Source organism: Trachemys scripta, chromosome 7 (genome assembly GCF_013100865.1).
Source record: "Trachemys scripta elegans isolate TJP31775 chromosome 7, CAS_Tse_1.0, whole genome shotgun sequence".
Taxonomy (NCBI): Eukaryota; Metazoa; Chordata; order Testudines; family Emydidae; genus Trachemys; species Trachemys scripta.
The window spans coordinates 101,195,470-101,222,896 of record NC_048304.1 but is presented as its reverse complement, the minus strand read 5'-3'; the positions used below and the strand labels follow the sequence as shown (position 1 = coordinate 101,222,896).

The 27,427-nt window shown below is 40.2% G+C and overlaps 1 protein-coding gene across 1 annotated transcript in view; it reads left to right on the top strand.

The window, feature by feature from the left end:
• The window catches only part of GLRX3 (glutaredoxin 3), a 32,557-nt gene extending 25,281 nt beyond the window's left edge, over positions 1-7,276 (top strand). The window contains exons 7-11 of the mRNA XM_034776315.1: positions 3,147-3,204; positions 3,756-3,808; positions 5,456-5,495; positions 5,607-5,699; positions 7,003-7,276. Coding sequence (XP_034632206.1) covers positions 3,147-3,204; positions 3,756-3,808; positions 5,456-5,495; positions 5,607-5,699; positions 7,003-7,053 — 295 coding nt within the window. The 3' untranslated portion in view covers positions 7,054-7,276. The remainder of the gene's footprint in view (positions 1-3,146; positions 3,205-3,755; positions 3,809-5,455; positions 5,496-5,606; positions 5,700-7,002) is intronic.
• Positions 7,277-27,427: the final 20,151 nt, after the last annotated feature.

Below are 27,427 nucleotides of genomic sequence, written 5' to 3'. Positions count from 1 at the left end.
CATCTTATGTATCACACCATTAAGACAGGAAAGAGGAAGCTAAATTATCAAGTTACATCTATTCCCTGAAGGCAAATATTGACACACACATACCTACTCATAGTCTGAGGCTGGTGATACTGGGTATCTATAAAGCTCTGGAAGTGTCTGATCCCAACTGTCAAAGAAGCATTGGTAAACCACGCTTGGGAAATAGCATATAATGCAAACTACAGTAGAACCTCAGAGTTATGAACATCTCAGGAATGTAGGTTGTTCGTAACTCTGAAATGTTTGTAATGCTGAACAAAACGTTATGGTTGTTCTTTCAAAAGTTTACAACTGAACATTGACTTAATTCAGCTGTGAAACATCACTATGCAGAAGAAAAATTCTGCTTTTAACTATCTTAATTTAAATGAAAGAAGCACAGAAACACTTTCTTGTAAAATCCTTTTTAAATTTTCCCTTTATTTTTATTTTGTTTAGTAGTTTAACACAGTACTGTACTGTATTTGCTTTTTTGTCTCTGCTGTTGCCTGATTGCATGCTTCTGGTTCCAAATGAGACGTGTGCTTGACTGGTCAGTTCGTAACTTCGGTTTTCATAACTCTGAAGTTCTACTGTATTACAATAAAGCACTGGTAGGCTGCACAGTTAAATACTTACAAATCAGAACATGCAAAAGTTAGATGAGAGCATACCCTTTAATTTACTCTTTGTGCTTAATACTCATATTATTCAAATAATATGATAATGCAATATGTTTTTTTTTTTCAAGTTTTAGTTACTCATTTTGGCCTTGATTCTGCAGTCAAATATATTCAGATATAGCATTATGCTGTATTATAGTGTCTGACCCCTCCAGATCTGATTACAGGATAAGGGCTATATTTTGTACTACTGTGTGTGTGTGTGTGTGTATGTATGTATATATATATATATATATATAATATAATAAGTAGAAGTACTTGAAAATATTGGTAGGAAAATATACAGTAACATAAACTTCAGTAGACTACAGAAACAATAATAAAATAATGTGATAATGAACAGCACTATGTTTTGTCATGGGTAAGGGTAATAAACACTGAAATATTTCAGTAATACCAGGACAAACCCTTGCTTATGAGCTCTTAAATGTCTGCACAGAGCTCACAGACTTTTTTTTTTTTTTTTTTTAAGATTAAAAATAAAAACACCTCTTTACAGCAAACTACATGGAACTCAAACTATCTTGAGGATAAAGAGCTTAACCTGCATTTTTGGGATTTGAACCATTAGCTCCAAGGAGACTCAATATTTGAAACCTAATGTTTTGACTACTGAGCGAGCCATCCCCTCTAGCAAAACTGACTGGTTCCATTGGGTGATGAGTTATATCTTCTGAGTCACTTTCTTTTTAAATGGAATTTTTTCGGCAAGAGGTGCTTTTGCTGGTCTTCTCCTTCCCCCGTGCCAACTTGCAAGCTCTGAAATTAATTCCTAATTTGTACCGTCCAATTCATGCTTTGTTTTCTGCTTTGCTTAGCCTTTGAAGCAAAAACAATTAGTTTCTTTTCTCCATTAGTCATAATATGAGATGTCACTTCTTCCATCTCTGAAAAGGATGCTTATACAGGATCTAAATGTGTTTTAATGAAGTCAAGTTAAGATTGGTTCAGGTGGATGCCTCAGTAAAGAAGCAACGAGAGCTGTAAGACAAGGATTTGAAATCTTCATTCATTCTGATACTTTAACTCTGGCAAAATGGCAATTGTCCATTCACTGTGCAGGACAGTCATAGAACTCCTATTCATAGAGCGAGGCTAGAAGTTCTAGATCCACTCCAATCTTTGTCTCATTACATTATTGTACTCATCTTGAAACAGTTGAGTTTGTTGCCCAGCTTAATTTTCAGCTTTCCATAGCTGTCTTCCAGCTTCCCAGTTTTCCTTTGAAAACCAAAGCGTATTTTTACAGCACTGTAATTAAACTTCTTTTACATTTTGCACTTGTGAATCTCTGGCCAATTGACTTCTGTGGTCAACGCAGAAGGGAAAGTCACTCAACAGAACAGTGGCAACCTAGGTGTTTGACCGTGCTACTTTCTCTTTGCTAAACGTGACTATAATGAAATTCTACCCCTTTAGAGGATCAGAGATCTGCAGCTGGCTCCCTACGGCCCCTACTCTCCACTCATTCAAGCAAAGAATTAAACCTAATGGGAAATTAAAAAAAAAATAAAATGGAGCATATTTTCTACAACCTGGCAGCTCTTTTAGAAGTTCATAAAATTTGATGCCCTATTTTATCAGATGTTGTGGGACTTTAATGTTCTGTATATGACCCGTCAAAATTCCTGATGGAGAATTTGGGGAAAGAGGTTGTTATGATCCTGTAAAAATGTTATGGAACAGTAAATTCTTAGCAAGCAAGAAACCAAAAATATTAAAATACCATCTCAACTGAAATGGGTTTGACTATTGGATGTCAGTCATAACTTTTCGTAGAGTACTAGCAAAGACTTTATCTAATGATGTATGAGAAGAAGATGAATCACTAATAGCTAGGTTCTGCATTTGAAATATTGTGTATAGATTACATATCTGTAACTGTGCAGTGTTATGTCCTGGGACCAACACTGCTACTATAGAGACAAGCTAGGTTCAGTAATATCTTTTATTGGGCCAACTTCTGTTGGTGAGAGACAAGCTTTTGAGCTTACACAAAGCTCTTCTTCAGGTCTTCCAAAGAGAGCATTATTGTGTAAATTCGAAAGCTTGTCTCTCTCACCAACAGAAGTTGGCCCAGTAAAAGTATTACCTCACCCACCTTGTCTTTCTGATACCTGTGATTAGATACACAGATATCTGGATATTATATTAAAAATATCTCCAATTCAATATGGAATTTTCCCCTTAAGTTTGCTGCATCTAGGTGTTTTCAGTTTAATCTGGAAAAAATAATTGTTGCTTTAAAAGTAATATGGTTTACAGTGGCTTAGGGAGAGAATGAAATAGAATGGAATATAAATAAATTCAGTTGTTTATAATGCAGCTTTAAATGTATCTACTAAACCTATAAATTATCTTCCTATCTTATATGTATGTTACTGAAGAAGTAGATCAAAAGTATGGTTAATAATTGAACTGAGATATTTCATATAATTTTTTCCCCTATTTTAGACTTAAAGTCCTGACAAACAAAGCTTCTGTGATGCTGTTTATGAAAGGAAACAAGCAGGTAAAGATCTCCAAAATGGTTTCATTGTAATTTCTTTTGATGTTCACATCTGCACGGAAGGAACCGTTAAACCTCTCTTCTTTTTGGCAACTGAAATTGGAGTGATATCAGGAAGTTATCTGTCTGACTTGCTTCTACAGACCGTGCAAAGCAATCTGTAATTTATCTGACAGTTATCAGTACCTCAGCTGAGCACATTGCTGTGGTGATGCAAGTATCTCACTAAAACTTTAGTTACATTCATCAGCTTCATCTACATTGTTTATACTGTTTGTATTTGAATTGTCTCCCCCTTTTGGTTTTAGTCTAAAATTGCTCTATGAAGTTAAACTTGGCAGAGCAAATGTAATGTAGCTGTTAAAAGGTGATTGCGGAAGGAGGACAGCAGAGAGAGTGCACATCAAGAAGGGTTATTTCTTAGAAATAAAACAGATTAATTGGGTTGTGATATGAGAATCTGGAAGCTGGAATTTTCTTGGCTTAAGAACTTTAAAACTTCACAAAACTTGAAAGATAGTGTTGTAGTCTAATAAGTCTTTCTCTCATTATAGATGGCAAAATGTGGATTCAGCAAGCAAATTATAGAAATCCTAAACAGCACTGGGTATGTAGCTATAATTTAAGAGAGAACAGCTTTGTAATGAATAAAAGTGTAGTGTTTATAAGTAAACTTAAAAGGTGGAAAAACACCAGGTAGCAATAGTAAATTGAATCATTCTAATGGAGAATGGCTTTTTCTCTCACCTAAAAATGTATTTATAAACATTTAAAGGAGGTATCTTATTAATGCCCTAAAAATAGAAGGCTTTAGTGGAAAGAGAAACGGATAGAGGGAGATGTCTAGTATGGTGACTGAGTTCACAGTACATTTAGTATAAGATTAACATCTGCCACTGGTGATTGCCAGAATGTGGGAGGCAGTTTAAGCACACTCAAAGGTCTGTTGAACAAGTTCTCTGTCTAATCATATTAGTGAATTACTCCTCTTGATTATTGCTGGACATGTAACTCTCTTGTTCTGCGTGAAACGTTGCATAATGCAAATAGTTGTTAGTTAATTCAAATCCATAATTGTTGCTGGCTATTTAGTTCAATAATCACTGGAGAGATGGAAAAGCAGCTGGCATTTGATAATTGTAATAAAAATGGAACTTGTATCCCTACTTAAAGTTATTTGGCTACTAAAACAAATGCAGTGGGTACACTATATGTCACATACTTTCAAATTTAAATAATGAAAAGTAACTACTTAGCTTGGTGGTAGCTCAGCTAACTAACAGCAAGCACTAACTCATCCTTTCCTCTTTGCAATCTGATTGTTGATTACAAAAATCCTTGCAATTCTTCTAGAATTCCCTTTTGCCCACAATAAACATGGCTGCCTCAAATTCTGAGTGTCTTGCCATGCCTAATGTCTGATTTCCCATCTTCCCCTACAGCTCCTTGTCCCTTGAGAATTGCTTAACAGCTTCGCCCCTTGAATAATTCCATTTAAAAAAAATTATATTATCTTATTTCTCTGGTTAGATGTGTGACTAGCAAGGGTAATCAACAATATTTATGGCCCTATGAATCAACTGAGAGCAGTAGCCAATCAGAATGGAGATTTGTAGAGTTCAGAAACACCTCATACAAATCCCTGCCTGTGTTTCAATGCCCATCAGCCCATCAGAGCATAAGAATTTGCCTACTGTCTGGTGTTTATGAAATAACTCTAGGAATTAACAACAAAATAAGTGTACCATTATGGATCAGTAACTTTGCCTGAGACCATTTCATGTCTGTATAATAGTTTATTTTGGTGTCTAAAACTTTTTCTATTCTTAAGCAGTGGGTTGATGAACCGAATGATTTTTAATATCTCACATATTTTGCACACTTAAAGCACATACTCAGTTTTTCTTGTGTAACGTGTCACTCTGTCTAGTCAGCGCAAGTAGCCATTCAATGAAATTGGGTATTTTTTGGTCTATACTAACTTTTGATTTTAATGTAGATGCTAAAAAAGTTGTAGTATCCGTAAAATAAGTAGTTTGTCACTCGGAGTATTTAATGGGCAATTACCAGATGTCCCGCTTAAGTAGCTGACTTTCTGCAGTCTCTTGCTTGTAGATTATAAATAGAGATCTTGTGAGAGTCTCCTATATTATGGATGGTGGCTGTCTGGTAGTTTGAAAACAAATAAATGTGTTATGTTTTTGTGAGTATTATGTTGCAAAAATTTATAAGTAATTTTCATCTTTCTTTATAGAGTTGATTATGAGACATTTGACATATTAGAGGATGAAGAGGTAAGTCTGAGTCTTTATCTCGTCCCCTCCGCCCCACAGATGTCACTGTTATGTCTACTACACTACTAAAGCTGCCGTTAAGAGCCTTAAAGTTAAGATTATTTTCCTTAGGTGCGGCAAGGATTAAAAACATATTCAAACTGGCCAACATACCCTCAGTTGTACGTGAAAGGTGAACTTGTTGGCGGGCTGGATATTGTTAAGGTAAGCAGGTGGCGACTCCTGTTTAAAATGTAAATTGACTTTTCTAGTGTGAACTTCTAAAAAAATATTTTCTAACTGCCATATACATAAGCTCCTATGTAATGGCCTTAGATTTTAAAATGGAATGACTTGGTTGGTTTTACTATGACTACCATTATTTCAACATATGGTTGAAAGGAGCTTTTAAATCTCCAGCATGCTCACATACTCTGAAATAGCAATGAAATGTATTTTCTTGACAGCAGTCAGCTACCTTTACTGTAAAGACCATTTTTACCCTGTGGGTGCATTGTTACAGGTTTCATTTGCTTTTTAGTTTTACTTTTGACATTGCTCTTCTCAAATAAGGTGGTGAGACATTTTTCCTAGCAAACTGTCTCATTCCTGAAAAAAAGTAAGGTTTATTGTAGTATTTTGAACAGACCCCGAAGCAACAAAAATAGATCTGCATTTGTTACTGTGTTTTTTTATTTTTGTAACAGAGCAGGCAAAGTCTCCTAAACCCCTAATACTCCTGAGTTTATTCTTGTCTGAATGTTTTATAGCCAGTACACATTGTAACTCCTGGGAAGATATAATCGATACATCCCATTTAGCTCTGAAAATAATGTGATGTTACTTAAATTATATAGATGATTTTTTTAAAATTTTATTTACTTACCACAATTTTGGGTTAACTCATACATTGATCAAGAAGTATAATTTTGAGCATCAAAGAAGTTGGAATGTGTTATACTCACCAGTAGTTTTTGAAAAATAAACAGCTGTATTGGACTACCTGTTATTGAGAGCTCACTTTAGTGATGCATTCTACTGACATATGCATGTTACAGTAATTTGAAGATGTTATAAAATGACTGTGAATATGCACGAATATTCTGCTTGTAGATATTTTCCATATACAGCTAAGAAAAACAGAACATTTCACACTAACTGAACCAGATTGAATGACTTATAATTTGAACTAAATTTAACTAACCAGACTAGGGAATACGTAAATTATAATTTACACCAGTTCATGGTTTTAAACTTTAACAAATTCCATTGATGGATCATGATTTTTTTTATTTTCCTTTGTGTAGCATGTTGGGTGTCTTATGTTCTGTAAAACTTTTTTAAAATACAGAATTACAAAAATTAATTACTTGTGGTTGAGAGGGACCTCTAGTGGGTTATTTAGTCTATCTCCTCCTGAATAGTGGACAGTTTCACTTTTGTGTCTGAAAATCATCCTTGCTGAATTTGTCAGCAGTAATTGCAAAATATACATGCTCCGAGTTACTATTCTATAATTTCTTTACAGGAACTAAAGGAAAATGGTGAATTGTTATCTACTCTGAAGGGAGAAAATTAATGCAAATGGACATGAATGCTAATGATGGGAACTGAAATACTGCAAGAAATGATTCATTTATTGATTACGTTGGAGCAATCAGCAATGGAGTGGGAGTAATTAAAAGCTTCTGACTTGCTCTTATACTTCACAAAGTCATGCTAGATCTATATGTTAAAGTAATTTTTCACCAGAAATACAAAACTGTATCGACATCTTCAATTAAAATGGAATGTTAAACATTTTTGTTTTCATTGCACTTTTTGTAAATATAATTATATTCATTTTACCTAGACAGTTTAGTTTAGTGTAAACTGTCCCCCACAATTCACCTATCTTATACATTTTAATCCTTTACAGTACTTAGTTTATGGGCATATAACTCTCATTAGAAGAACATATGTTGTGACAGACAGCATACCTATTGTCTGTGTCTCTAATTGTTTTTATAATGTCCAGTGAGCAAGAAAAATGGTACCGAAACCTTTATCCAGAGTACTACTATTAAGTCATTATTAATGAGCTTCAGTTGTACAGTATCTCCATTGTCTAAGCAGTTACAGCAATTGTTTGCTAACTTCCAATGTTCTTCAGCTGGTTAATCCTGGTTTTTGCTTTAAACATATTTAAATTAAGATGGAGATTTAAGCCAGTAAACTTGAAGTTAAGGCTATTCTGGTGTACTCTTGGTGCTGCTGCTGCTGCTGTTAGAAAGGAATAAAGTAGCTACTTCCTTCCTATGAGATTTCTCAACAGTTCATATTGTTCTTCTCTCTTAAGTCTCTGTACCTGGAGAACTCTTTATTTTCTTGTTTTAATCCTTGTTTGGAGACCTGTGGTCTCAATTCTTCCACTCAATGGCAAAAGACTTCAATCATAATTGAATGGACAGGGGAAAAAAGTCCAGGAAACTAACCTATGTGCCTAAGCACAGCTTTACCATTTAAATCAGAAGTACGGCGTTTAATGCTCAAAAATCATCTTGGAAAATAAAATCCTCTGTCCACTGAAGGAAATCTCAGCAACGGCAATGCAAGAATCCTTAAAATTGATGAGGCAGATGTATCTCAGTGCTGACCTGAAAGGGCCCCTTCCTCAAGTGAAAAAGTATTCAATATCCAGATCAGTTCAATCCTTGTCACATTTGCTGAAACTAACAAGATTGTCTCTTGTGGTAGTTGGAATTTTGTGATGGCATCTAGGAATTGAAGTGAGACCACCAACTCATTTCACATAAGCCACCTAATGGTAATAAGATGGTATCTGGTAGCAACTTTCAGTCACTATCAACCTGGGCTGGATTTGATTTGATAACCTATAAGGTGGGGCAAATTTTGAGTCTAAACCACTTGGCAGCATTTTATGGGTTTACATTTTTATTGCTGCTTCTAAGTAGTATTTATTTACATTATTAAATCCTTAAAAATGATTGCTATTTAATTCTATCAAAATATGAATAGTATGGGAATTATTTTGACCATTTTAAAATATTGTTTATTTATGATTGAAAAATCAGTTTTAATCTCCTAACAGGAAATCATGTCTCTGTCATGAAAACAAGCTTTAATTAATCTCATAGGTATTTCTTGCTAGTAATCATTGCCTACCTCATTAAAGAAAATTATACCAAAATGTACTATCCCTGTGGTCAAATTAGGTTTTAGAAACTTTAACTAAACCAAGATTAAATACAAAATTCAATTTATTTTGCAGTGCTTTTAAAAATTAGTGTTACCTTCAAAATTCAACACAGCAGAGTTTAACTAAACTGTGTACCTTATAATCTGCACAAAATATTGGTAGTCTTTGCCCATTTTTCTGCAAAGACTTAATAAGGGATGCATTGAATTTTCATATTAAGATTTCATCATTTTACAAAATGCTATGTTGTTTTTACTAGTATAGAGTGAATTATTATTGAACTAAAACTAAAATGACAGGTGCGGAGGACCACCTAGCTGGGACAGAGATATCCCTTAGGGGAGGATCTATTAATGGAGATTCTCTATGTCCTAGTAAGGAGGAGAGGATGGAAGATGATAAAATACAGGTAGGATTTGATGAGAAACAGCCAAATGAAAAAACGTCCCATTCAGTTATATCATGCTAATAGCAGACAACTAAAAAGTGACAAATTTTTAAAGTGCTTATATACCAATGCTAGGAGTCTAAATAATAAGATGGGTGAACTAGTGCCTCATATTAATGAGGGTATTGATATAATAGGCATCACAAAAACTTGGTGGAATGAAGATAATCAATGGGACAGTAATACCAGGGTACAAAATATATTGGAAGGACAGAACAGGATGTGCTGCTGGAGGAGTGGCACTATATGTGAAAGAAAGCGTAAAATCAAATGAAGTAAAAATCTTAAATAGAACAAACTGTACCATAGAATCTCTATGGATAGTAATTTCATGCTCTAATGATAAGAATATAGCAGTAGGGATATATTACCACCACCTGACCAAGATGGTGATGGCGACTGTGAAATGCTCAGGGCGATTAGAGAGGCTTTTAAAATAAAAAAAACTCAATAATGGGAATTTCATCTATCCCCATATTGACTGGGTACACGTCACCTCAGGACGTTTTGCAGAGATAAAGTTTCTTGACACATTAAATGATTGGTTCTTGGAGCAGCTAGTCCTGGAACCCACAAGAGGAGAGGCAATTCTTGATTTAGTCCTAAGTGGAGCACAGGGTACGGTCCAAGAGGTGAGTATAGCTGGACTGCTTGGTAATAGTGACCATAATATAATTAAATTTAACATCCCTGTGGTGGAGAAAACACCACAGCAGCCCAATACTGTAGAATTTAATTTCAGAAAAGGGGATTACATGAAAACAAGGAAGTTAGTGAAACAGAAATTAAAAGGTACAGCACAAAAAGTGAAATCCCTGCAATCTGCATGGAAACTTTTTAAAGGCACCGTAATAGAGGTTCAACTTAAATGTATAGCCCAAATTAAAAAACGTAGTAAGAGAACCAAAAAAGTGCCACTGTGGCTAAAGAACAAAGTAAAAGAAGCAGTGAGAGGCAAAAAGGCATCTTTTAAAAAGTGGAAGTTAAATCCTAGTGAGGAAAATAGAAAGGAGCATAAACTCTGGCAAATGATGTGTAAAAAATATAATTAGGAAGGCCAAACAAGAATTTGAAGAACAGTTAGATAAAGACTCAAAGTAATAGCAAAATCTTTTTAAAGTACATCAGAAGCAGGAAACCTGCTAAACAATCAGTGGGGCCAGTGGTCGATCGAGATGCTAAAGGAGCGCTCAAGGACGATAAGGCCATTGCGGAGAAACTACATGAATTCTTTGCATCGGTCTTCATGATTGAGAATGTGAGGGAGATTCCCAAACCTGAGCCATTCTTTGTGGGTGACAAATCTGAGGAACTGTCCCAGTTTGAAGTGTCATTAGAGGAGGTTTTGGAACAAATTGATAAACTAAACAGTAATAAGTCACCAGGACCAGATGGTATTCACCCAAGAGTTTTGAAGGAACTCAAATCAGCTTCTGTACCAAATGACTGGAGGATAGCTAATGTGATGCCAATTTTTAAAAAGGGCTCCAGAGGTGATCCCGGCAATTACAGGTCGATAAACCTGACTAGAACAAAATTGTCAGACACAGAGATGAACATAATTTGTTGGGAAAGAGTCGTCATAGTTTTTGTAAGGGAAATCATGCCTCACTAATCTACTAGAATTGTTTGAGGGGGTTAACAAGTATGTGGACAAGGGGAATCCAGTGGATATAGTGTACTTAGATTTTCAAAAAGCCTTTGCCAAGGTCCCTCACCAAAGGCTCTTAAGCAAAGTAAGCTGTCATGGGATAACAGGGAAGGTACTTTCATGGATTGGTAACTGGTTAAAAGATAGGAAACAAAGGTTAGGATAAATGGTCAGTTTTCAGAATGGAAAGAGGTAAATTGTGGTGTCCCCCAGGTGTCCCCCAGGGATCTGTACTGGGCCCAGGCCTATTCAACATATTCATAAACAATCTGGAAAATGGGGTAAACAGTGAGGTGGCAAAATTTGCAGATGATACAAAACTACTCAAGATAGTTAAGTCCCAGGCAGACTGCAAAGAGCTACAAAAGGATCTCTCAAAACTGGGTGCCTGGGCAATGAAATGGCAGATGAAATTCAATGTTAAGTGCAAAGTAATGCACAGTGGAAAAGATAATGCCATCTATACATCTAAAATGATGGGGTCTAAATTAGCTGTTACCACTCAAGAAAGAGATCTTGGAGTCATTGTGGATACTTCTCTGAAAACATCCACTCAATGTGCAGTGGCAGTCAAAAAAGCGAACAATGTTGGGAATCATTAAGAAGGGATAGAAGATAAGACAGAAAATATCATATTGCCTCTATATAAATCCATGGTATGCCCAGATACTGTGTGCAGATGTGGTTGCCCCATCTCGAAAAAGATATATTGGAATTGGAAAAGGTTCAGAAGAGGGCAAAAAAATGATTAGGGGTATGGAACGGCTGCCATATGAGGAGAGATTAATAAGACAGACTTTTCAGCTTGGAAAAGAGATGACTAAGGGGGGATATGATAGAGGTCTGTAAAATTATGACTGGTCATAACACAAGAGTTTCTTCTCATAACACAAGAGCTAGGTGTCACCAAATGAAATTAATAGGCAGCAGGTTAAGAGCTAGGTGTCACCAAATGAAATTAATAGGCAGCAGGTTTAAAACAAAGTATTTCTTCACATGTATTTCGTCAACCTGTGAAACTCTTTGCTAGAGGATGTTGTGAAGGCCTAAGACTATAACATGATTTAAAAAAGAACTAAAGTTCATGGAGGATAGGTCCATCAATGGCTATTCACCAGGATGGACAGGGATGGTGTCCCTAACCTCCGTTTGCCAGAATCTGGGAATGGGCGACAGGATGGATCACTTGATGACTACCTGTTCTGTTCCTTTGGGGCACATGGCATTGGCCATTGTCAGAAGACCGGATACTGGGCTAGAAGGACCTTTAGTCTGACCCAGTATGGCCATTCTTACATTCTAAAACTAACTGACAATTGACAAAATACATGAACAAAGCACATGACTCATTCTCCTTGCTTACTGATCACTTAATTGCTAATGTACAAAATTCAATGGGTCTCTTAAACACTATTTCAAATTTTAACCAAGTTTTGCTGTTTCTGGTATTTATTGCTTAGAAATAAAATGGTTTGCACTGAATTTTGGTAAATTCCAAAGAGCAGGCTTTTGCAGACAAAATAGAGTTTGATGGGTAAACATCTCAAAAATAGTTAATACCAGGAGTAAACTTATGAACATTCTACTTCTAACCATATAATTAGTATATGACTCAATCCAAATCCTCATGAAGTCAATGAAATTGGGCCCGCTATAGCTATATGGCTGTAGTCTGATCTTATTTATAGTGGAAGCATTGAAAAGTGTTGACTAGCTATGTGGTGGTTCCCACAGTGAGGATTTTGAAATTTGGAGGATGAGGCATGGGAGGGCAAAATGAAGGACTTCGGGTGTCACCATAGATTTGAACATTTAGTGTTTTGAATAATTAAAATGAAAGGATATTGATATAAATTATGAAATAAGTATTTTTCCTTCTTAGATGTTGATACAACGTTGAGGGAATCTAACGTACATGGAAGGGTGAAGGATTTTCTTTAAACGGGTATACTTATCTTCAACAAATATAGTTAACAAGCCTGACTCATCCTTGTGCCTCTTATGGAATGTCAGTGCAGTTATGCAGCTTAAGGGTTTGAATTTAATTCTGGTAGTGTTTATTGCCCTCTTCCAACTGTATTTCAGTGTAGTGTTTTGGTGTGGATGAGAAGAGCAAAATTGACAGTACTCACCTTATCTGAAAAATCACTGTGCTTGAACCATCATGGAGTTTAGTGTATTCTACGGTGTCAGAGGATGTAGAAGCTTCTTTGGCATCAGAAGTATCAGCATGGATGTGAACTGTGATGATCAAGTTGGACACACATTTCCCATCAATCTAACAATGCCATCTCTGTGTGGTAGAAAACTGTATGCTCTGCAAGTGTAGTTGGCCTAAAATCCCAAGTGGGTAAAAAAGTGAAATCCACATAACTGTTTGAAATGTGCATGAAAGCAACCTCATCCAAATGGCAAAAATCTCTTCTGGACTCCTTTCCGCAGAGGGGAGCAGCACACACACTGGTTCTGCCTCGCAGCAATACCTGACATTTAAAATAGAGCCTTTCATGTGGGAATAAAATATTCTGTCGTGGGAATAGAGTGCTTTTACTACAAGTTTAGGTTTTATGCAGAATGAAAAGGACAAACAATACTTGTGTTTAAAAATATTTCAGCAAAGCAGACACTGAAGCAGCAAGAAATAGGTAGGAAATATTGAAAAAACTGCCATTTGTTTCCCTAGTCAGAGTCATAGGTTCTTATTTGATATTCTCCAAACATTCCTACATATGTAAATACTTGTAGAAGTCAGCAACCAACCACATACAGGTTGAACCTCTCTAGTCCGGCACTCTCTGGTGCGGCAACATCCATGGTCTGGCATGATTTTATTTTATGTTTTTTATGCTTTATCTACTTATTTCCTTGTGCTAATACAGTAAAATTGTGTAACAGCACTAACATTTTGTTATTTAGAGCCGGTAAGCATAGGCTAGGCTGCGTTGCAAGCGTTGTTCCATTTATTTGCCTCGTCAAGATAAAAATAAAAATAAAAAGGGACCAGCTCTCTAAAATACCGATTTTTCCCGTGGTTTGGCAAATTCTCTGGTTCAGCACCAGTCAGGTCCCAAGGGTGCCGGACTAGAGAGGTTCAACCTGTATTTCCTTTGTCATGTTGTTTTCAGATGCTTAAATTAGCCTTTCAGGGTAAATAATGGACAAAGTTGTTCTGACTTTCTGCAGAACATTCATTTGCTGGGAAAGACTGGCAATATCAACTTATGCGGTAATCATGTCAAATCTCCATAGCTAATCAGTGTCAGGCCTGGTTGTCAACATTGAAGTGAGGGACACCTAAGGTACATCTACACTAGAATATAAGATCTGTGGCTGGCCCAGATTAGCTGACTTGGGCTCACAGGACTCTGGCTGTGGGGCTAAAAATTTCTGTGAAGACATTTGGGATCAGGGAGGAGCCTGGGCTTTGTGACCCTCTTCCCTCACAGAGGCCCAGAACTCAGGCTCCAACCCAAGCCTGAATGTCTACACAGCAATTTTACAGCCTTGCAACCCAAGCCTTGTGAACCCAAGTCAGCTGACTTGGGCCAACGATGTGTGTTTTAATTGCTGTGTAGACATACCTACAAAGAAAACCTCAATGTCTCTTTCCTTTGTGCAGCACCAAGTTGCTGGAGGTGCAGTCTTCTTGATGGGACCTAAAGTGAAGTCTTGAACATTTGTCACTAAAAATGTCCTAATATTTTTTTTACAAGCAGCAAATAGTTTGATTATGGTGTTTGGGTCAAATCAAACTTGGGTAATTGTATTCCGTTAACTTGGAATTTCCCACTGTTCCCTGAACAGTTTCAATTACATCCTTCTCTTTCTGCACTATTATATTAGAATAGTGTAGCTGAAGTTGACATATCTTAGTTCGACTTACCTCGCGTCCTCACGGCGCGGGGTCGATTGCCGCGGCTACCCCGTCGACTTTGCTTCCGCCTCTTGCTGAGCTGGAGTTCAGCAGTCAACGGGAGAGCGATCGGGGATCGATTTATTGTATCTACACTACACGTGATAAATCGATCCCGGATAGATCGATCGCTACCCGCCGATCCGGCGGGTAGTGTAGACGTACCCTTAGCCTCCACCATTGCTACCGCAGTTGATCCTGCTGCAGTAATGGTGAATTACTGATAGATAATTTGCCAGTGCACATCAGCTATACATAACTAAGCAACATATCAATATTTCCTAGGTGTTCTCTATACTCTTCTATAGGAAATGCTTGGATACCATGAAATAATTATAAAGTAATTAATTTTTAAGGGCCACCACTGTATCGTGTAGACTTGATACAGCTTTTGAATTCATTGTTTTATATATCGGCAAATATAAATTTCTGTTGAAGTGCACGTCAGTTAAAAGTTTCCAACATTACACTGTTGATAAATCCGATTATGCAGTTAGTCTTATTTGTGTTCTGCATGTAGTAGGTTATTTGCAAGATGTTATGTCTTCCGTTCCAGTGAACCGTTGGTGAAGTCTGCCCTTTGACTTACGTAGCTCAGTGTCTCATTCACAGAGTGCTGGTCTGCGCTGAAAAGTTACATCGACATTAACGTAATTTTCAGGTAATATAACAATTTTACTGATGAGGATTTTTAGAGGGAACTAAAAACTGAAAATGATTAAAATGATTGGTGTTAAACTGTTCAAATGCTGTTGTTTCAATGAAAATTGATCCAAACTGTTCAGCAGCAAGAATTTGGTTAATGTACAGTTATAGCCAAGAATTTATGGGCAGACTTTATTATGCTCAGATACGTGCATATGGAGAAAACTAAAATTATATTAAATCCACATTACAAGTTCCTAAATCCAATTGATTTTATAAACCTCTGTATTTGTGCTTAATATTAATGCTAAACATTGGCTTTTATAACTAATCACAGTATTATTACAAGCAATTGTAAATGATGCTCTGCATTAGAAGGCACCAAATAGCATTAAATGTAAAGCAGGCACTTATATCTATACATTCAGTGAAGTGTTGGTATTAATCCTAAACAAATTAGTTATGTTGCATGCTAAAGCCTATAAATGCCAGAGCTATCCCATAATCTTTAATCTACAAAGATTATTTGTATTGTTGCAGAATACTTCACCTAACTAGAACTGTTTGTTTAGGATACTGAATGACTCGTTAAGGCCAAAAGAAAATACAAATCTGTGTACTTGCAAGAAGATGTGAAAAAAATCAGTCTTAAATTGACATTAATCTTCTAACTTTCAAATACATTTTTACATATTTCTTAAATTAAATTATCTTAATTTGTCTCCCAAATTCAATTATCAAGAGCCCCATAGAGAACACTCTCTTATTCTGTCTTTGTGTGGATTCTGGATTATATTTTGCCATCTTTTCACCTTCATCCAGGCAGACAGGAGATGTGTAGCAAAGGGAACCATTTCTTAATCAAAGGAGCACTTTTGACTTCATGCATACTGGGTGTAAAAAATATCCCAGTGACATTTACACTGCCCCCCTTTTCTGCAAAATTCTGTAGAAGGTCCATTCTGAGAATTCTCTCTCATGAACAGTAGCCATGGGCTCCAATATCATCACTTTACACAAACGATGATGTTTGCTCCTCCTTGACTTTACCTTTTCCTCTCTTTTCCTGTGTCTATCTGGGAGGAGGACAAAGGGCCTCTCGCAGGACTGTTCCTGTGTTAAGAAATGAAACCTTCCCTATTTTATGCCCTTACATGATCAATATCAGTTGGAAATGGCTTGTTTCAGAAATAAAATGGTTTTCAAGATCAGAGAGGGAAGTTTCTCTAAACAGTGAGTTTAGGAAAACAGGCTATTATGTTACTGAATGGGCTATTATAAGATGGATTCAAGTCTATTTTAAAGAGCCTTTCTTTTAACTTACTCTTTTCCAGTCCTGTCCCCCCACATAAAGTTCACTTGCTAGCACCATTAGCAAACACAGTAAATAGTATAAACACTTCTGTTGAGATTAGTTCATTGGAATCTCTTGTCTTCATTCCTCTGGTTATCAGAATGTCAAATGTACTGCCATTATAATCAGTCATTCAGAAAACACAAAGTTTTGGCAGGCAAAGCAGACTAATTAAAAGACCATTGGGATGGAGAGGGGGCAAAGATGGCAAAGCTCTTATCTCTTTCTCCCCCAACATATTTTTTCTACAAATGTTTTAAATTTGGAGCAATTTCACCCATTTTTTTTTTAAAAAAAAATGTCCTTTTATTATGCCACCTCTAAGTAACGTTTTCTGACTATGCAGCATTTTACAGGGAGCAAAAAAATCTTCATTTTGTGAAACCTAGTAACCTGTTTCACTGAGATCTATAACACGACAATCCAAGTTTTTGATAGGTTTCAGAGTAGCAGCTGTGTTAGTCTGTATCCACAAAAAGAACAGGAGTACTTGTGGCACCTTAGAGACTAACAAATTTATTGGAGCATAAGCTTTCGTGGACTACAGCCCACTTCTTCGGAAGTTTTTGATGTCACTAAGGGTGGAATAGGAATTCACATGCTCTGGTCAGCTTATAAAACAAATAAGATTTAAGCTGACTCTTTCTAACAAGCACTTAGAGGGTGCTCACCACCATAGTATTTTGGTGCAGTTTGCATGTCTTAGATAAAAGGGGAAAATGCTTCCTCTGTATAATGTATGCAGTGGTGTAGCCATGTCAGTTCCAGGATATTAGAGAGACAAGGTGGGTGAGGTAGTATCCACAGGGGCCGGCCTCTAATTTTCCCGATGGGTGCTACCCTAGGCCTCACCCTCACCTGTCCCCTTCCTGCCTCCACTTCTACCCCTCCCCCCAAGGCCCCACCTTCGGCCCCGCCTCTTCCTGTCCCCGCTTCACCCCCACCCCGCCTCTTTGCGCCCCTTCCTCTGAGCGTTCCCCATCCCCGCTCTTCCCCCTCCCTCCCAATGCCTCCTGCACGCAATTGAACAGCTGTTCCGTGGCATGTAGGAGGTGCTGGGAGAGAGGGGGAGGAGTTGATTGGCGGGGGCTGCAGGGAGTGGTGTGGGGAGAGAGGGTGTTATGCTCATACAAAGTATACGGGATCTTTGTAGAGGAAGGTAAATACACAGCATTTATTGAGAATACCACAGTTAGCGTATGCTTTTTAGACACACATAGTCCTGCAGTGATGTTTATAGTTACCAGTCCAGAGTCTGGATCAATCTAGTGGCCAGCCAGATTGGTCATAGAGGGGAGCAGGGCTCTATCGGTTGTGATCCAATGCTCCTGGAGTGAGGCAAGACGAACCCAAAGTCCCATGGCCAAGCACCCTGTTCTGACAGGTTTTTTTCTCTGTTGAAGCCTATGGATTTTGCTGTGTCAGTTTGTGACCGGTTACTTCTTAATTGGTGTAAACATTCCAATACACCTCAAGAGGGTCATCCTGTCCTTCGTTCCGATTTAATCAATTATCCTTAGGGGTGCCAGCCTTCACCTCAGGGTCATCAATCTGCCCTTCATTATGGATGCGCGTTGATGATTCTTTGATGTCCTTTAAGTCTCTTCACTCCTTCTTCCTTGACTCTGGCTATAACAATGGCCTTCACACCTTATCTTTTCCTGATGCATACATTCCTCATTCACACAAACAGATTGAGAATACAAACAGTAGTATTTTATATTGAGCAAAAAGGCATTGCAAATTAAACCTTGCTGAGGTTTACAATCAATAACCAAGACAATTTACATTGAGACCCAGGCCTTCAATGTTCCTCTAATCTACTTAACATAGACACAATAGAGAATCCTGTCTCTTACTTACTAAAACCTTAAAACAAAGAAATGTATATTTAACTAGAGTGCCTATATTGTAATACATATAGGAAACCATAGTAGAAATTATAACTTATCCTAAAACAAAAGAGTGACCATAATCAGTCATAAGGATTGTTCTGGTCTGTCATTCCTTTCTGCTATTCAGAAAGGGTGGCTGACAGGATGAAATCAAATCATACATTAATTCTCATAGTACATTATAAAATCCAGCTCCTACAAGGGGAGCTTGGCTGCTGCTGGGTGCTAAGAAATCACTTATTTTTTTCCATGGGTGCTCCAGTCCTGCACCCACCAGCAGCCAAGTTCCCCTCCCCACCTCCTTCTCCCCCCCAAGGGTGCCACGTACCCGGTCCTCTGCCTACCTCCCAGCATTTCCTGCCTGGCTGCCACCAAACAGCTGTTTGGCAGTGTTAGCACGCTCGGGGGGGCGTAGGAGTGGGAATGTGGCATGCTTGGGGGAGGAGACAGGGAAGAGGCAGGGCTAGGGTGGGGAGTTGGGGAAGGAGTTGAAATATTGTCAGGGAGGGGGCAGAGTTGGGGCGGGGATATGGGGAAGGGGTTGGAAGAGGTGGGGCTGGAGCAGGGCCTCATGGATGGGGTGGAGTGGGGGTGGGGCCAGGGGCAGAGGTGGGGGTCGAGCACCCAGGGGAAAGAGGGGAAGTCGGTGCCAACGTTCTGAGTACATTCCCCTGACCTGAATAAGAGCTCTGTGTAACCTCAAAAGTTTGTCTCTCTCACCAACAGAAGTTGGCCCAATAAAAGATATTACCTCACCCGCTTTGTTCCTCTATATCAGGCAGTTGGTGACACTGCCCTAGTTATACTAGAGAGCAGTATTTGTATAAGCATACAAGTAATCCTATTGACTTCACTGATGCTACTTATATGAGTAAGGGGGTCACAATGTGGTCCATGGAAAGCAAATGCTCTTCTTCCTCCCTACTGCAGCACCACAATGATTATAGGACAGAAGTGAGGAAACCCTTATCACTAGACTGAATGCTACAATGTAACAGAGCTGCTTCTTAGAGAAAATCCTGGACTAAGGGGTGCATCTTATACTGGCTAATGACTGCAGCTTGGTTCAGACTTATATCTATTTCGGATTTAGAAGAAATTCCAGAGGTAAGGAATCACTGCCAAAAATGCTCATTTGAGCTTCACAATTTGGGACAGTTAGCCTATGTGCTCTGGATAGTTAAAGTAGTCAAGTCAGGTCAGAACAAAAGGGGTATCTGGTTCCTGGATCACTAGGGCTTTATGGATGGTACCCAGCACCCGAATTTAATTAGGGAATTCAGTAGCAGTCATTGCTGGGGGTAGAGAACAAGTATAATATGCTTTTATTGGCCCATCTTGTTCAAAAGATGGACAGCTGCAGTCTGAGGCCTGGTCTACACTAGGAGGTTATGTCGAATTTAGCAGCGTTAAATCGAATTAACCCTGCACCCGTCCACACAACGAAGCTATTTAGTTCGACAGAGAGGTCTCTTAAATTCGATTTCTGTACTCCTCCCCAACGAGGGGAGTAGCGCTAAATTCGACATGGCCATGTCGAATTAGGGTAGGTGTGGATGGAAATCGATGCTAATAGCTCCGGGAGCTATCCCACAGTGCACCACTCTGTTGACGCTCTGGACAGCAGTCCGAGCTCGGATGCTCCGACCAGCCACACAGGAAAAGCCCCAGGAAAATTTGAATTCCTTTTTCCTGTCTGGGCAGTTTGAATCTCATTTCCTGTTTGGACATCTTGGCGAGCTCAGCAGCACTGGCAACGATGCAGAGTTCTCCAGCAGATGTGACCATGAAATCTCAGAATAGAAAGAGGGCCCCAGCATGGACTGATCGGGAAGTCTTGGATCTGATCGCTGTGTGGGGCGATGAGTCCATGCTTTCGGAGCTGCGATAGAAAACACGGAATGAAAAGATCTACGAGAAGATCTCAAAAGCCATGACAGAGAGAGGATACAGCCGGGATGCAACACAGTGCCGCGTGAAAATCAAGGAGCTGAGACAAGCGTACCAGAAGACCAAAGAGTCAAACGGACACTCTGGACCCTAGCCCCAGACATGCCGTTTCTACGAGGCACTGCATTCCATTCTAGATGCGGCTGCCACCACTACCCCATCACTGACCGTGGACTCTGAGGATGGGATATTGTCGACGGCTGCTTCCTTGGAGATGTTAGCGGACGGGGAAGATGAGGAAGGTGGTGAGGAGGAGGACAAGGCAGTCGACAGCGCTTACAATGCAGACAGCCAGGATCTCTTCATCACCCTCACAGAGATCCCCTACCAACCGTCCCCAGGCATTAACCCAGACCCTGAATCAGGGGAAGGATCAGTCGGTAAATGTTTTAAACATGTAAACATTCATTTTGAACAGAACAGGAATATTAACAATGGGTTTTTCATGATTTGTTTGCCCTAGGCGCTTAACGTTTTAGTCCTTGGCAGTGCAACTACTGCAAAAGAATCTAACAATGTCCGGTTTATCATGATTAGTTTGCCCTAGGCGCTCTACTTTTTAGTCCTTGCCAATGCAGCTACTGGAAAAGAAGGTCTATATGTCCGGGGTTAGAGTTGAAATCCTCATGGGACATCTCCATGAAGCTCTCCTGGAGGTAATTGGAAAGCCTTTGCATGAGGTTCCTGGGGAGAGCGGCCTTATTGTGTCCTCTGTGGTAGGAAACTTTTCCTCGCCAGGCTATCATCAAGTACTCTGGGATCGTTGCCTTGCAGCGCATGGTGGCATACGGCCCTGGTTTTTGTTGGCTTTCATGCAGCAAGCGTTCTTTCTCGGTCTCAGAAATTCTCAGCAGAGTGATGTTGCTCATGGTGACCTGCTTAGAATTAGGGGAATGTTATTATTGGGACTGCTTGCCTGTTCTTTTACAGAACTGTCACCGGCGGTTTACCGCCACGCGATGGAGGCGGGAGAGGGGCAGCATACAGGGATCTTTCCCGGGGACAGCTGCGATGGGGTGGGACGGGGCAGAGTTCATGCTTGCCGGATTGCTGGCAGCAGGAACTGACCAACAATAGCATTGCTTTGAACGTGAAAGGAGGGCACTGCTATAATTTAAGTTTTAAGCAGCCAAAAGTCTACGGCTTACCATGTCAGCCTGCTACCCGAATTCCGCTGTCCTGCCCCGCTTGTCTGATCTCCACTGCAAGACCCCAGGCACTGAATGCGAAGGCCGAAAATTCGACCTTGTCCTGAGTGTGCATGTGATAGGTGCTGTGCATGGTCTTGTTCACAGAGAAAGACTATGTTCATTGTTCACAAAAAATTATCTTTGTGAGGAATTCACTCCCTTTTTCCCATCCCACAGCTGCGAATGTCTCCCGACCTACTCTGGCATCCCTCTCGCAGAGGCTGGCGCAGATTAGGTGGAGAAAGAAAAGGACACGTGACAACATGTTCTCAGAACTTATGGGCTGCTCCCGAGCCGATGCGGCCCAGCAGACCCAGTGGAGGGAGAACATGTCGCAATACCAGCGAGCACACAGCGAAGGGGAGGAGAGGTGGTGGCAGGAAGTATTTAACTGTGCAGCCTACCAGTGCTTTATTGTAATACAGTAGAACTTCAGAGTTATGAAAACCGAAGTTACGAACTGACCAGTCAAGCACATGTCTCATTTGGAACCAGAAGAATGCAATCGGGCAACAGCAGAGACAAAAAAGCAAATATAGTACAGTACTGTGTTAAACTGTCCTCCCCCGCCACAAAGTCACATAGCCCCCACACACAGAGTCCTGAAAAGGAGGGGTGGCAGGCTCCGTTGAAACAACCAGTCCACCACTGTGGACCACTCTAGGAGCAGGAGCCTGTCATTCCTCGAGTTTAGAAGCGTTCTTTCCATCACTACACCCGCTCCCACCACAGTCAGCGTCCCAGTTTCAACACTTTACCACGAAATCCATAATAAAGAAAACGGTGTTCATTAACAAAGTTCCATTTATTTTATTTTTAAACGTGTGTTGGAAGGGGGGGGACGGGGTATGTACCTGGAGAGGATAATCAACAGTAAGTGGGTAAAGAAACGGGGGCAGGTTCAGCTTCTCTTTAAACAAACTTAATAGTCAGAGGTTACCCTGCTCATTGAGGAACCTAGCTTTCAAAGCCTCCCCGATGCACAGCGCGTCCCGCTGGGCTCTTCTAATCGCACGGCTGTCTGGCTGGGCGTAATCAGCAGCCAGGCTATTCGCCTCAACCTCCCACCCCGCCATAAAAGTCTCCCCCTTGCTCTCACAGAGATTGTGGAGCACACAGCAAGCTGCAATAACAATGGGGATATTGGTTTCGCTGAGATCAGGGCGAGTCAGTAAGCTTCTCCATCTCCCCTTGAGACGTCCAAAAGCACATTCCACCACCATTCTGCATTTGCTCAGACGGTAGTTGAAGAGTTCTTTTTCAGTGTCCAGGGCGCCTGTATAGGGCTTCATGAGCCAGGGCATTAGCGGGTAGGCTGGATCCTTGAGGATCACTATAGGCATCTCCACATCCCCAACAGTTATTTTCTGGTCCGGGAAGTAAATACCTTCCTGCAGCCGTCTAAACAGACCAGAGTTCCTGAAAACACGAGCATCATGAACCTGGCCCGGCCATCATACATTGAGGTTTGTAAAATGTCCCCTATGGTCCACCAGTGCTTGCAGCACCATTGAAAAGTAGCCCTTTCGGTTAATGTACTGGCTGGCCTGGTGGTCCGGTCCCAGGATAGGGATGTGAGTTCCATCTATAGCCCCACCGCAGTTTGGGAATCCCATCGCAGCGAAGCCATCTATGATGACCTGGACGTTTCCAAGGGTCACTACCTTTGACAGCAGTAGCTCAACGATTGCGTTGGCTACTTGCATCACAGCAACCCCCATGGTAGATTTGCCGACGCCAAAGTGATTCGCAACTGACCGGTAGCTGTCTGGCATTGCAAGCTTCCAGAGGGCTATGGCCACTCGCTTCTGGACAGTCAGGGCTGCTTGCATCTGGGTGTCCTTGCGCTTCAGGGCAGGGGACAGCAACTCACAAAGTTCCAGGAAAGTTCCCTTCCGCATACGAAAGTTTCGCAGCCACTGTGATTCATCCCAGACCTGCAGCACTATGCGGTCCCACCAGTCCGTGCTTGTTTCCTGGGCCCAGAATCGCCGTTCCACAGCATCAACATGACCCATTGCCACCATGATGTTCACGGCGCGGAGTCCCATGCTTTGTGAGAGGTCTGTGCCACTCTGACTTCATGTCCTCACCGCGCTGCTGTAGCCTCCTCGCCCGATTTCTCAGCATCTGCCTCTGGAAAAGGTGGATGATAAGGTGCGAGGTGTTGACAACGGCCATAACTGCAGCGATGGTCACAGCGGGCTCCATGCTCGCAGTGCTGTGGCGTCCGCGCTGTCACTCACCAGAAAAGTGCGCAAACTGATTGCCTGCCGGCGCTTTCAGGGAGGGAGGGCGGGAGTGATGGTTGGATGACGACAGTTACCCAAAACCACCCTCAACACATTTTTTTCCCCAGCAGGCATTGGGAGCTTGACCCAGAATTCCAATGGGCAGCGGGGACTGCGGGAGCTGTGGGATAGCTGCCCACAGTGCACCGCTTCCAGTGTCGATGCTTGCCCCGTTAGTGTGGACTCACAAAGTTGAATTACTGTCCTTAGTGTGGATACACACGTTCGACTTTTTAATATCGATTCCACATATTCGATTTAAGTACAATCGAACTATTCTCGTAGTGTAGACATACCCTGAGTGGTATGAGTCTTCTGTCTTTAAACTCTTCGTTTCAGGTAGAGTCTACTTTCAATAGCTATGGTACCAGGCACGGTTGGAGTTAAATGAGTAAAGGCACTTCTGGAAACTGTTACATAGAAATCCATGAATAGCAAAGGAGTCTAGCAGGTTCTGAGCTGGTGATCCTTGACAGTGGGTAGACAGATGCCCTTGCTTTAGGGAATTGTTAAAAGGTTTCTCCACTTCCTCAAAATGCTTCTCCAAGTCATTGAGCAGCACTCCCATCTTATTCCAGACCTTAAACCAACTGGCTTTTATCCAGGTCCCAATCTCTTCTACAGACGGGGAGTGGATGGAGGTGCCCAATTCTTGGAATGATGAAGAGAAGACACAGAGCTGAGTACCAGCAACATATCCTCATAGCATCTCCTCCAGAAATTTCATGTAAACATTGAGCTCATCACTACTCTCTGCAGTTCATAGATTCAAAGGCCAGAAGGGTGACCATTGTGATCATCTAGTCTGACCACAAACTTTCCTAAAATTATGTTTAGAGCATATCTTTTAGGAAAAATCCAATTGTAATTTAAAAATCATCAGTGATGGAGAATCTTCTATGACTCTTAGCTCGAAGGTTAATTACTTTCTCACTTAAAAATGTACACTGTATTTCCAGTCTGAATTTGTCTAGCTTTGGCTTCCACCCATTGGATTCTGTTATATCTTCTTCTGCTAGATTGAAGACCGCATTATTAAATATTTCTTCCCCCAGTAGATACTTATACACTGTAATCATCATCCCTTAACCTTCTCTTAGTTAAGCTAAGTAGATTGAGCTCTTTGAATCTATCACTATGAAGAACGTTTTCTAATTCTTCATTCATTCTAGTGGTTCTTCTCTGAACCCTCTCCAATATATCAACGTCCTTCTTGAATTGTGGGCACAAGATTTGGACACTCCAGCAGGAAGGAGATGAACTATTTAAAACAGAATTTGCCACTCCTGCCATGTATGTTAGCATCTGACAGCTTGTCAACACTTACAAGCGCTGAAGAGATGCAGCTGCAATGTGCCACTGTTGCGCTTAGTGAAGACGCTATCTATGCTGACAGGAGAGCTTCCATTGGCATAGATAGTGGAGGTAGGTAATCGACCTTGCTGAGAGGCAATAGCTGTGTTGAAGGGAGAAGCCCTCCTGTCTACATGGGGAGCTAGACTGGTATAACTGCTTTGCTAAGGGGTGTGGATTTTTCACACCTCTGAGTGTTGTAGTTATCCCGACATAAATTGGTCAGGTAGACCAAGCCTCAGACTGCAGAAAGAGCTAACTGCTCTAGCAGAATAGCAGGATATCTGACCTCGGTCAACTGAAGAGAGACCACCAGGACTAAAGCTTTCTCCTTGCTTTGCCAGTCTTGGAGCCTCATTGATTGATATCTAATGCATTGGAGAATAAAAATGTTGGTGGCATTGGCTCACTACTGCTTTCACACTTTTCACTGCTTTTCTAGGAAAGAGAGACTAGAAAATAAGTAATTTGCAAAGAAACTAGATGGTTTCTTGAGATGAACATTTTTTTTCAACCTCTGCCTTCTCTTTTTAAGAGCGTGGCATTGTTTTGAACTATAGCCAGTAGTGGCTTTCCACTATCATGAAGTATTTCTAGGTTAGGATTAACTAAGTTTAGTACTTTTAGCAACACTTCAGAGTTGACAACAAACTTCATGGTTGTCTTTTTTTTTTTTTTTTTAAGTGTTTCATTGCTAGGTTCCAAAAGGTAGTTTGACCAATGTCTAATTGCTGGGAGTAGTTGCAGATTTATGATAATAATGTAAATGTAGCAATAATGTCCATGCACAGGAAATATTAAGGCTTTAGAAGTAACTACTGGTTACATCATTTGATGGGTGTGTCTACTGCTACCTCATGGTGTGTGTGTGTGTGTGCTGAAAGATTAAGAATATGTTTCAGGATTATCAGTATTTTAAATTCACTGCTCTGAAAGAAAAATTAGTTGTCTACAGAAAGATAGGAATATTGGTATCTATGCTCCCATTGTGCTCATTAAATCTAATAGAAATTGTGCATACATATCAAATGGTAAACAGCCTTCTTGGTGGTTTGTAACATATGGGCCTATGAGAGAAAGAAAGTTTTAACTATCCTTTCTTTTCTCCATTTGTAAAGCCTGGGTATTTGTTCATTAGTGCGCAGTGCTGCAGGATGTCCACAAGAGGGTACTGTATACCACAGTAACTGAGCCAGGCCAAAACTAAACACTTACATGTAAAAATGTTCTTCAACACTAGGTGTCAGAATAGGAACATTTATATCTCCAAAAGACTATATTACAAACACAGGTCTGATTTATGCCCTAAAGAAGATAGATAGATGACTTTTCAGCTTGATCACTTGAGTTACTATCAATAGTATTGCTTTGCCAAGGTAACAGCTAATGAGAAAACAGATTATGTATCTAATGGATGCATAGATGTTAGCTAAGGAAATACACCTATTTTTTTTCTTCTGCTGCATTTTACCATCATCTGATTATCTAATACAAAACCTTTTATCTCTTTCTTGTATTTGCAGATAGCCCAGTGTTTGGGTGGGGGTGGAGGGCAGGGAGGAAGCATTTACTGTACTGAGTCAAAGATATAAAGCCATCAGCAGTCATTCAGCAGGAAAGCACTTTGGAGACTGTATATTTTCTTTTTCTAGGTAATTAACTCCCTATTGTGTCTGTTACCTTGGTAAATCAAAGATGAGAAGAGGCAGTCTGGGACCCTACGCATACCATGAAAAGGTGGTGGTGGGGACAGCAGAATGAGGCACCCTTTGACTACCCCAAAAGTGGCAGCAGTGACTGCTGCCTCCTCTCAAGAGCAGAAGGAATCCCATCTCCCTCCTCTCACAAAGGCAGGGGTGGCAGCAGAGGGTATGTATGCAGTGAATCCTCAGTACTAACTCCAGCAGGTGGAAGGTAACAGGGTGTTTGTGTGGGTGGGCTACCCTCCCCCCCCCATTCCTTTCACAAAGTCCTTTGTTGGGGTAATGTTGGCAGTGTTAACTTTAGATGAATGGGGCTGTTCACGCCTTTCAGGCAGTCTCCAGACTCAGACTGAGATCTCTG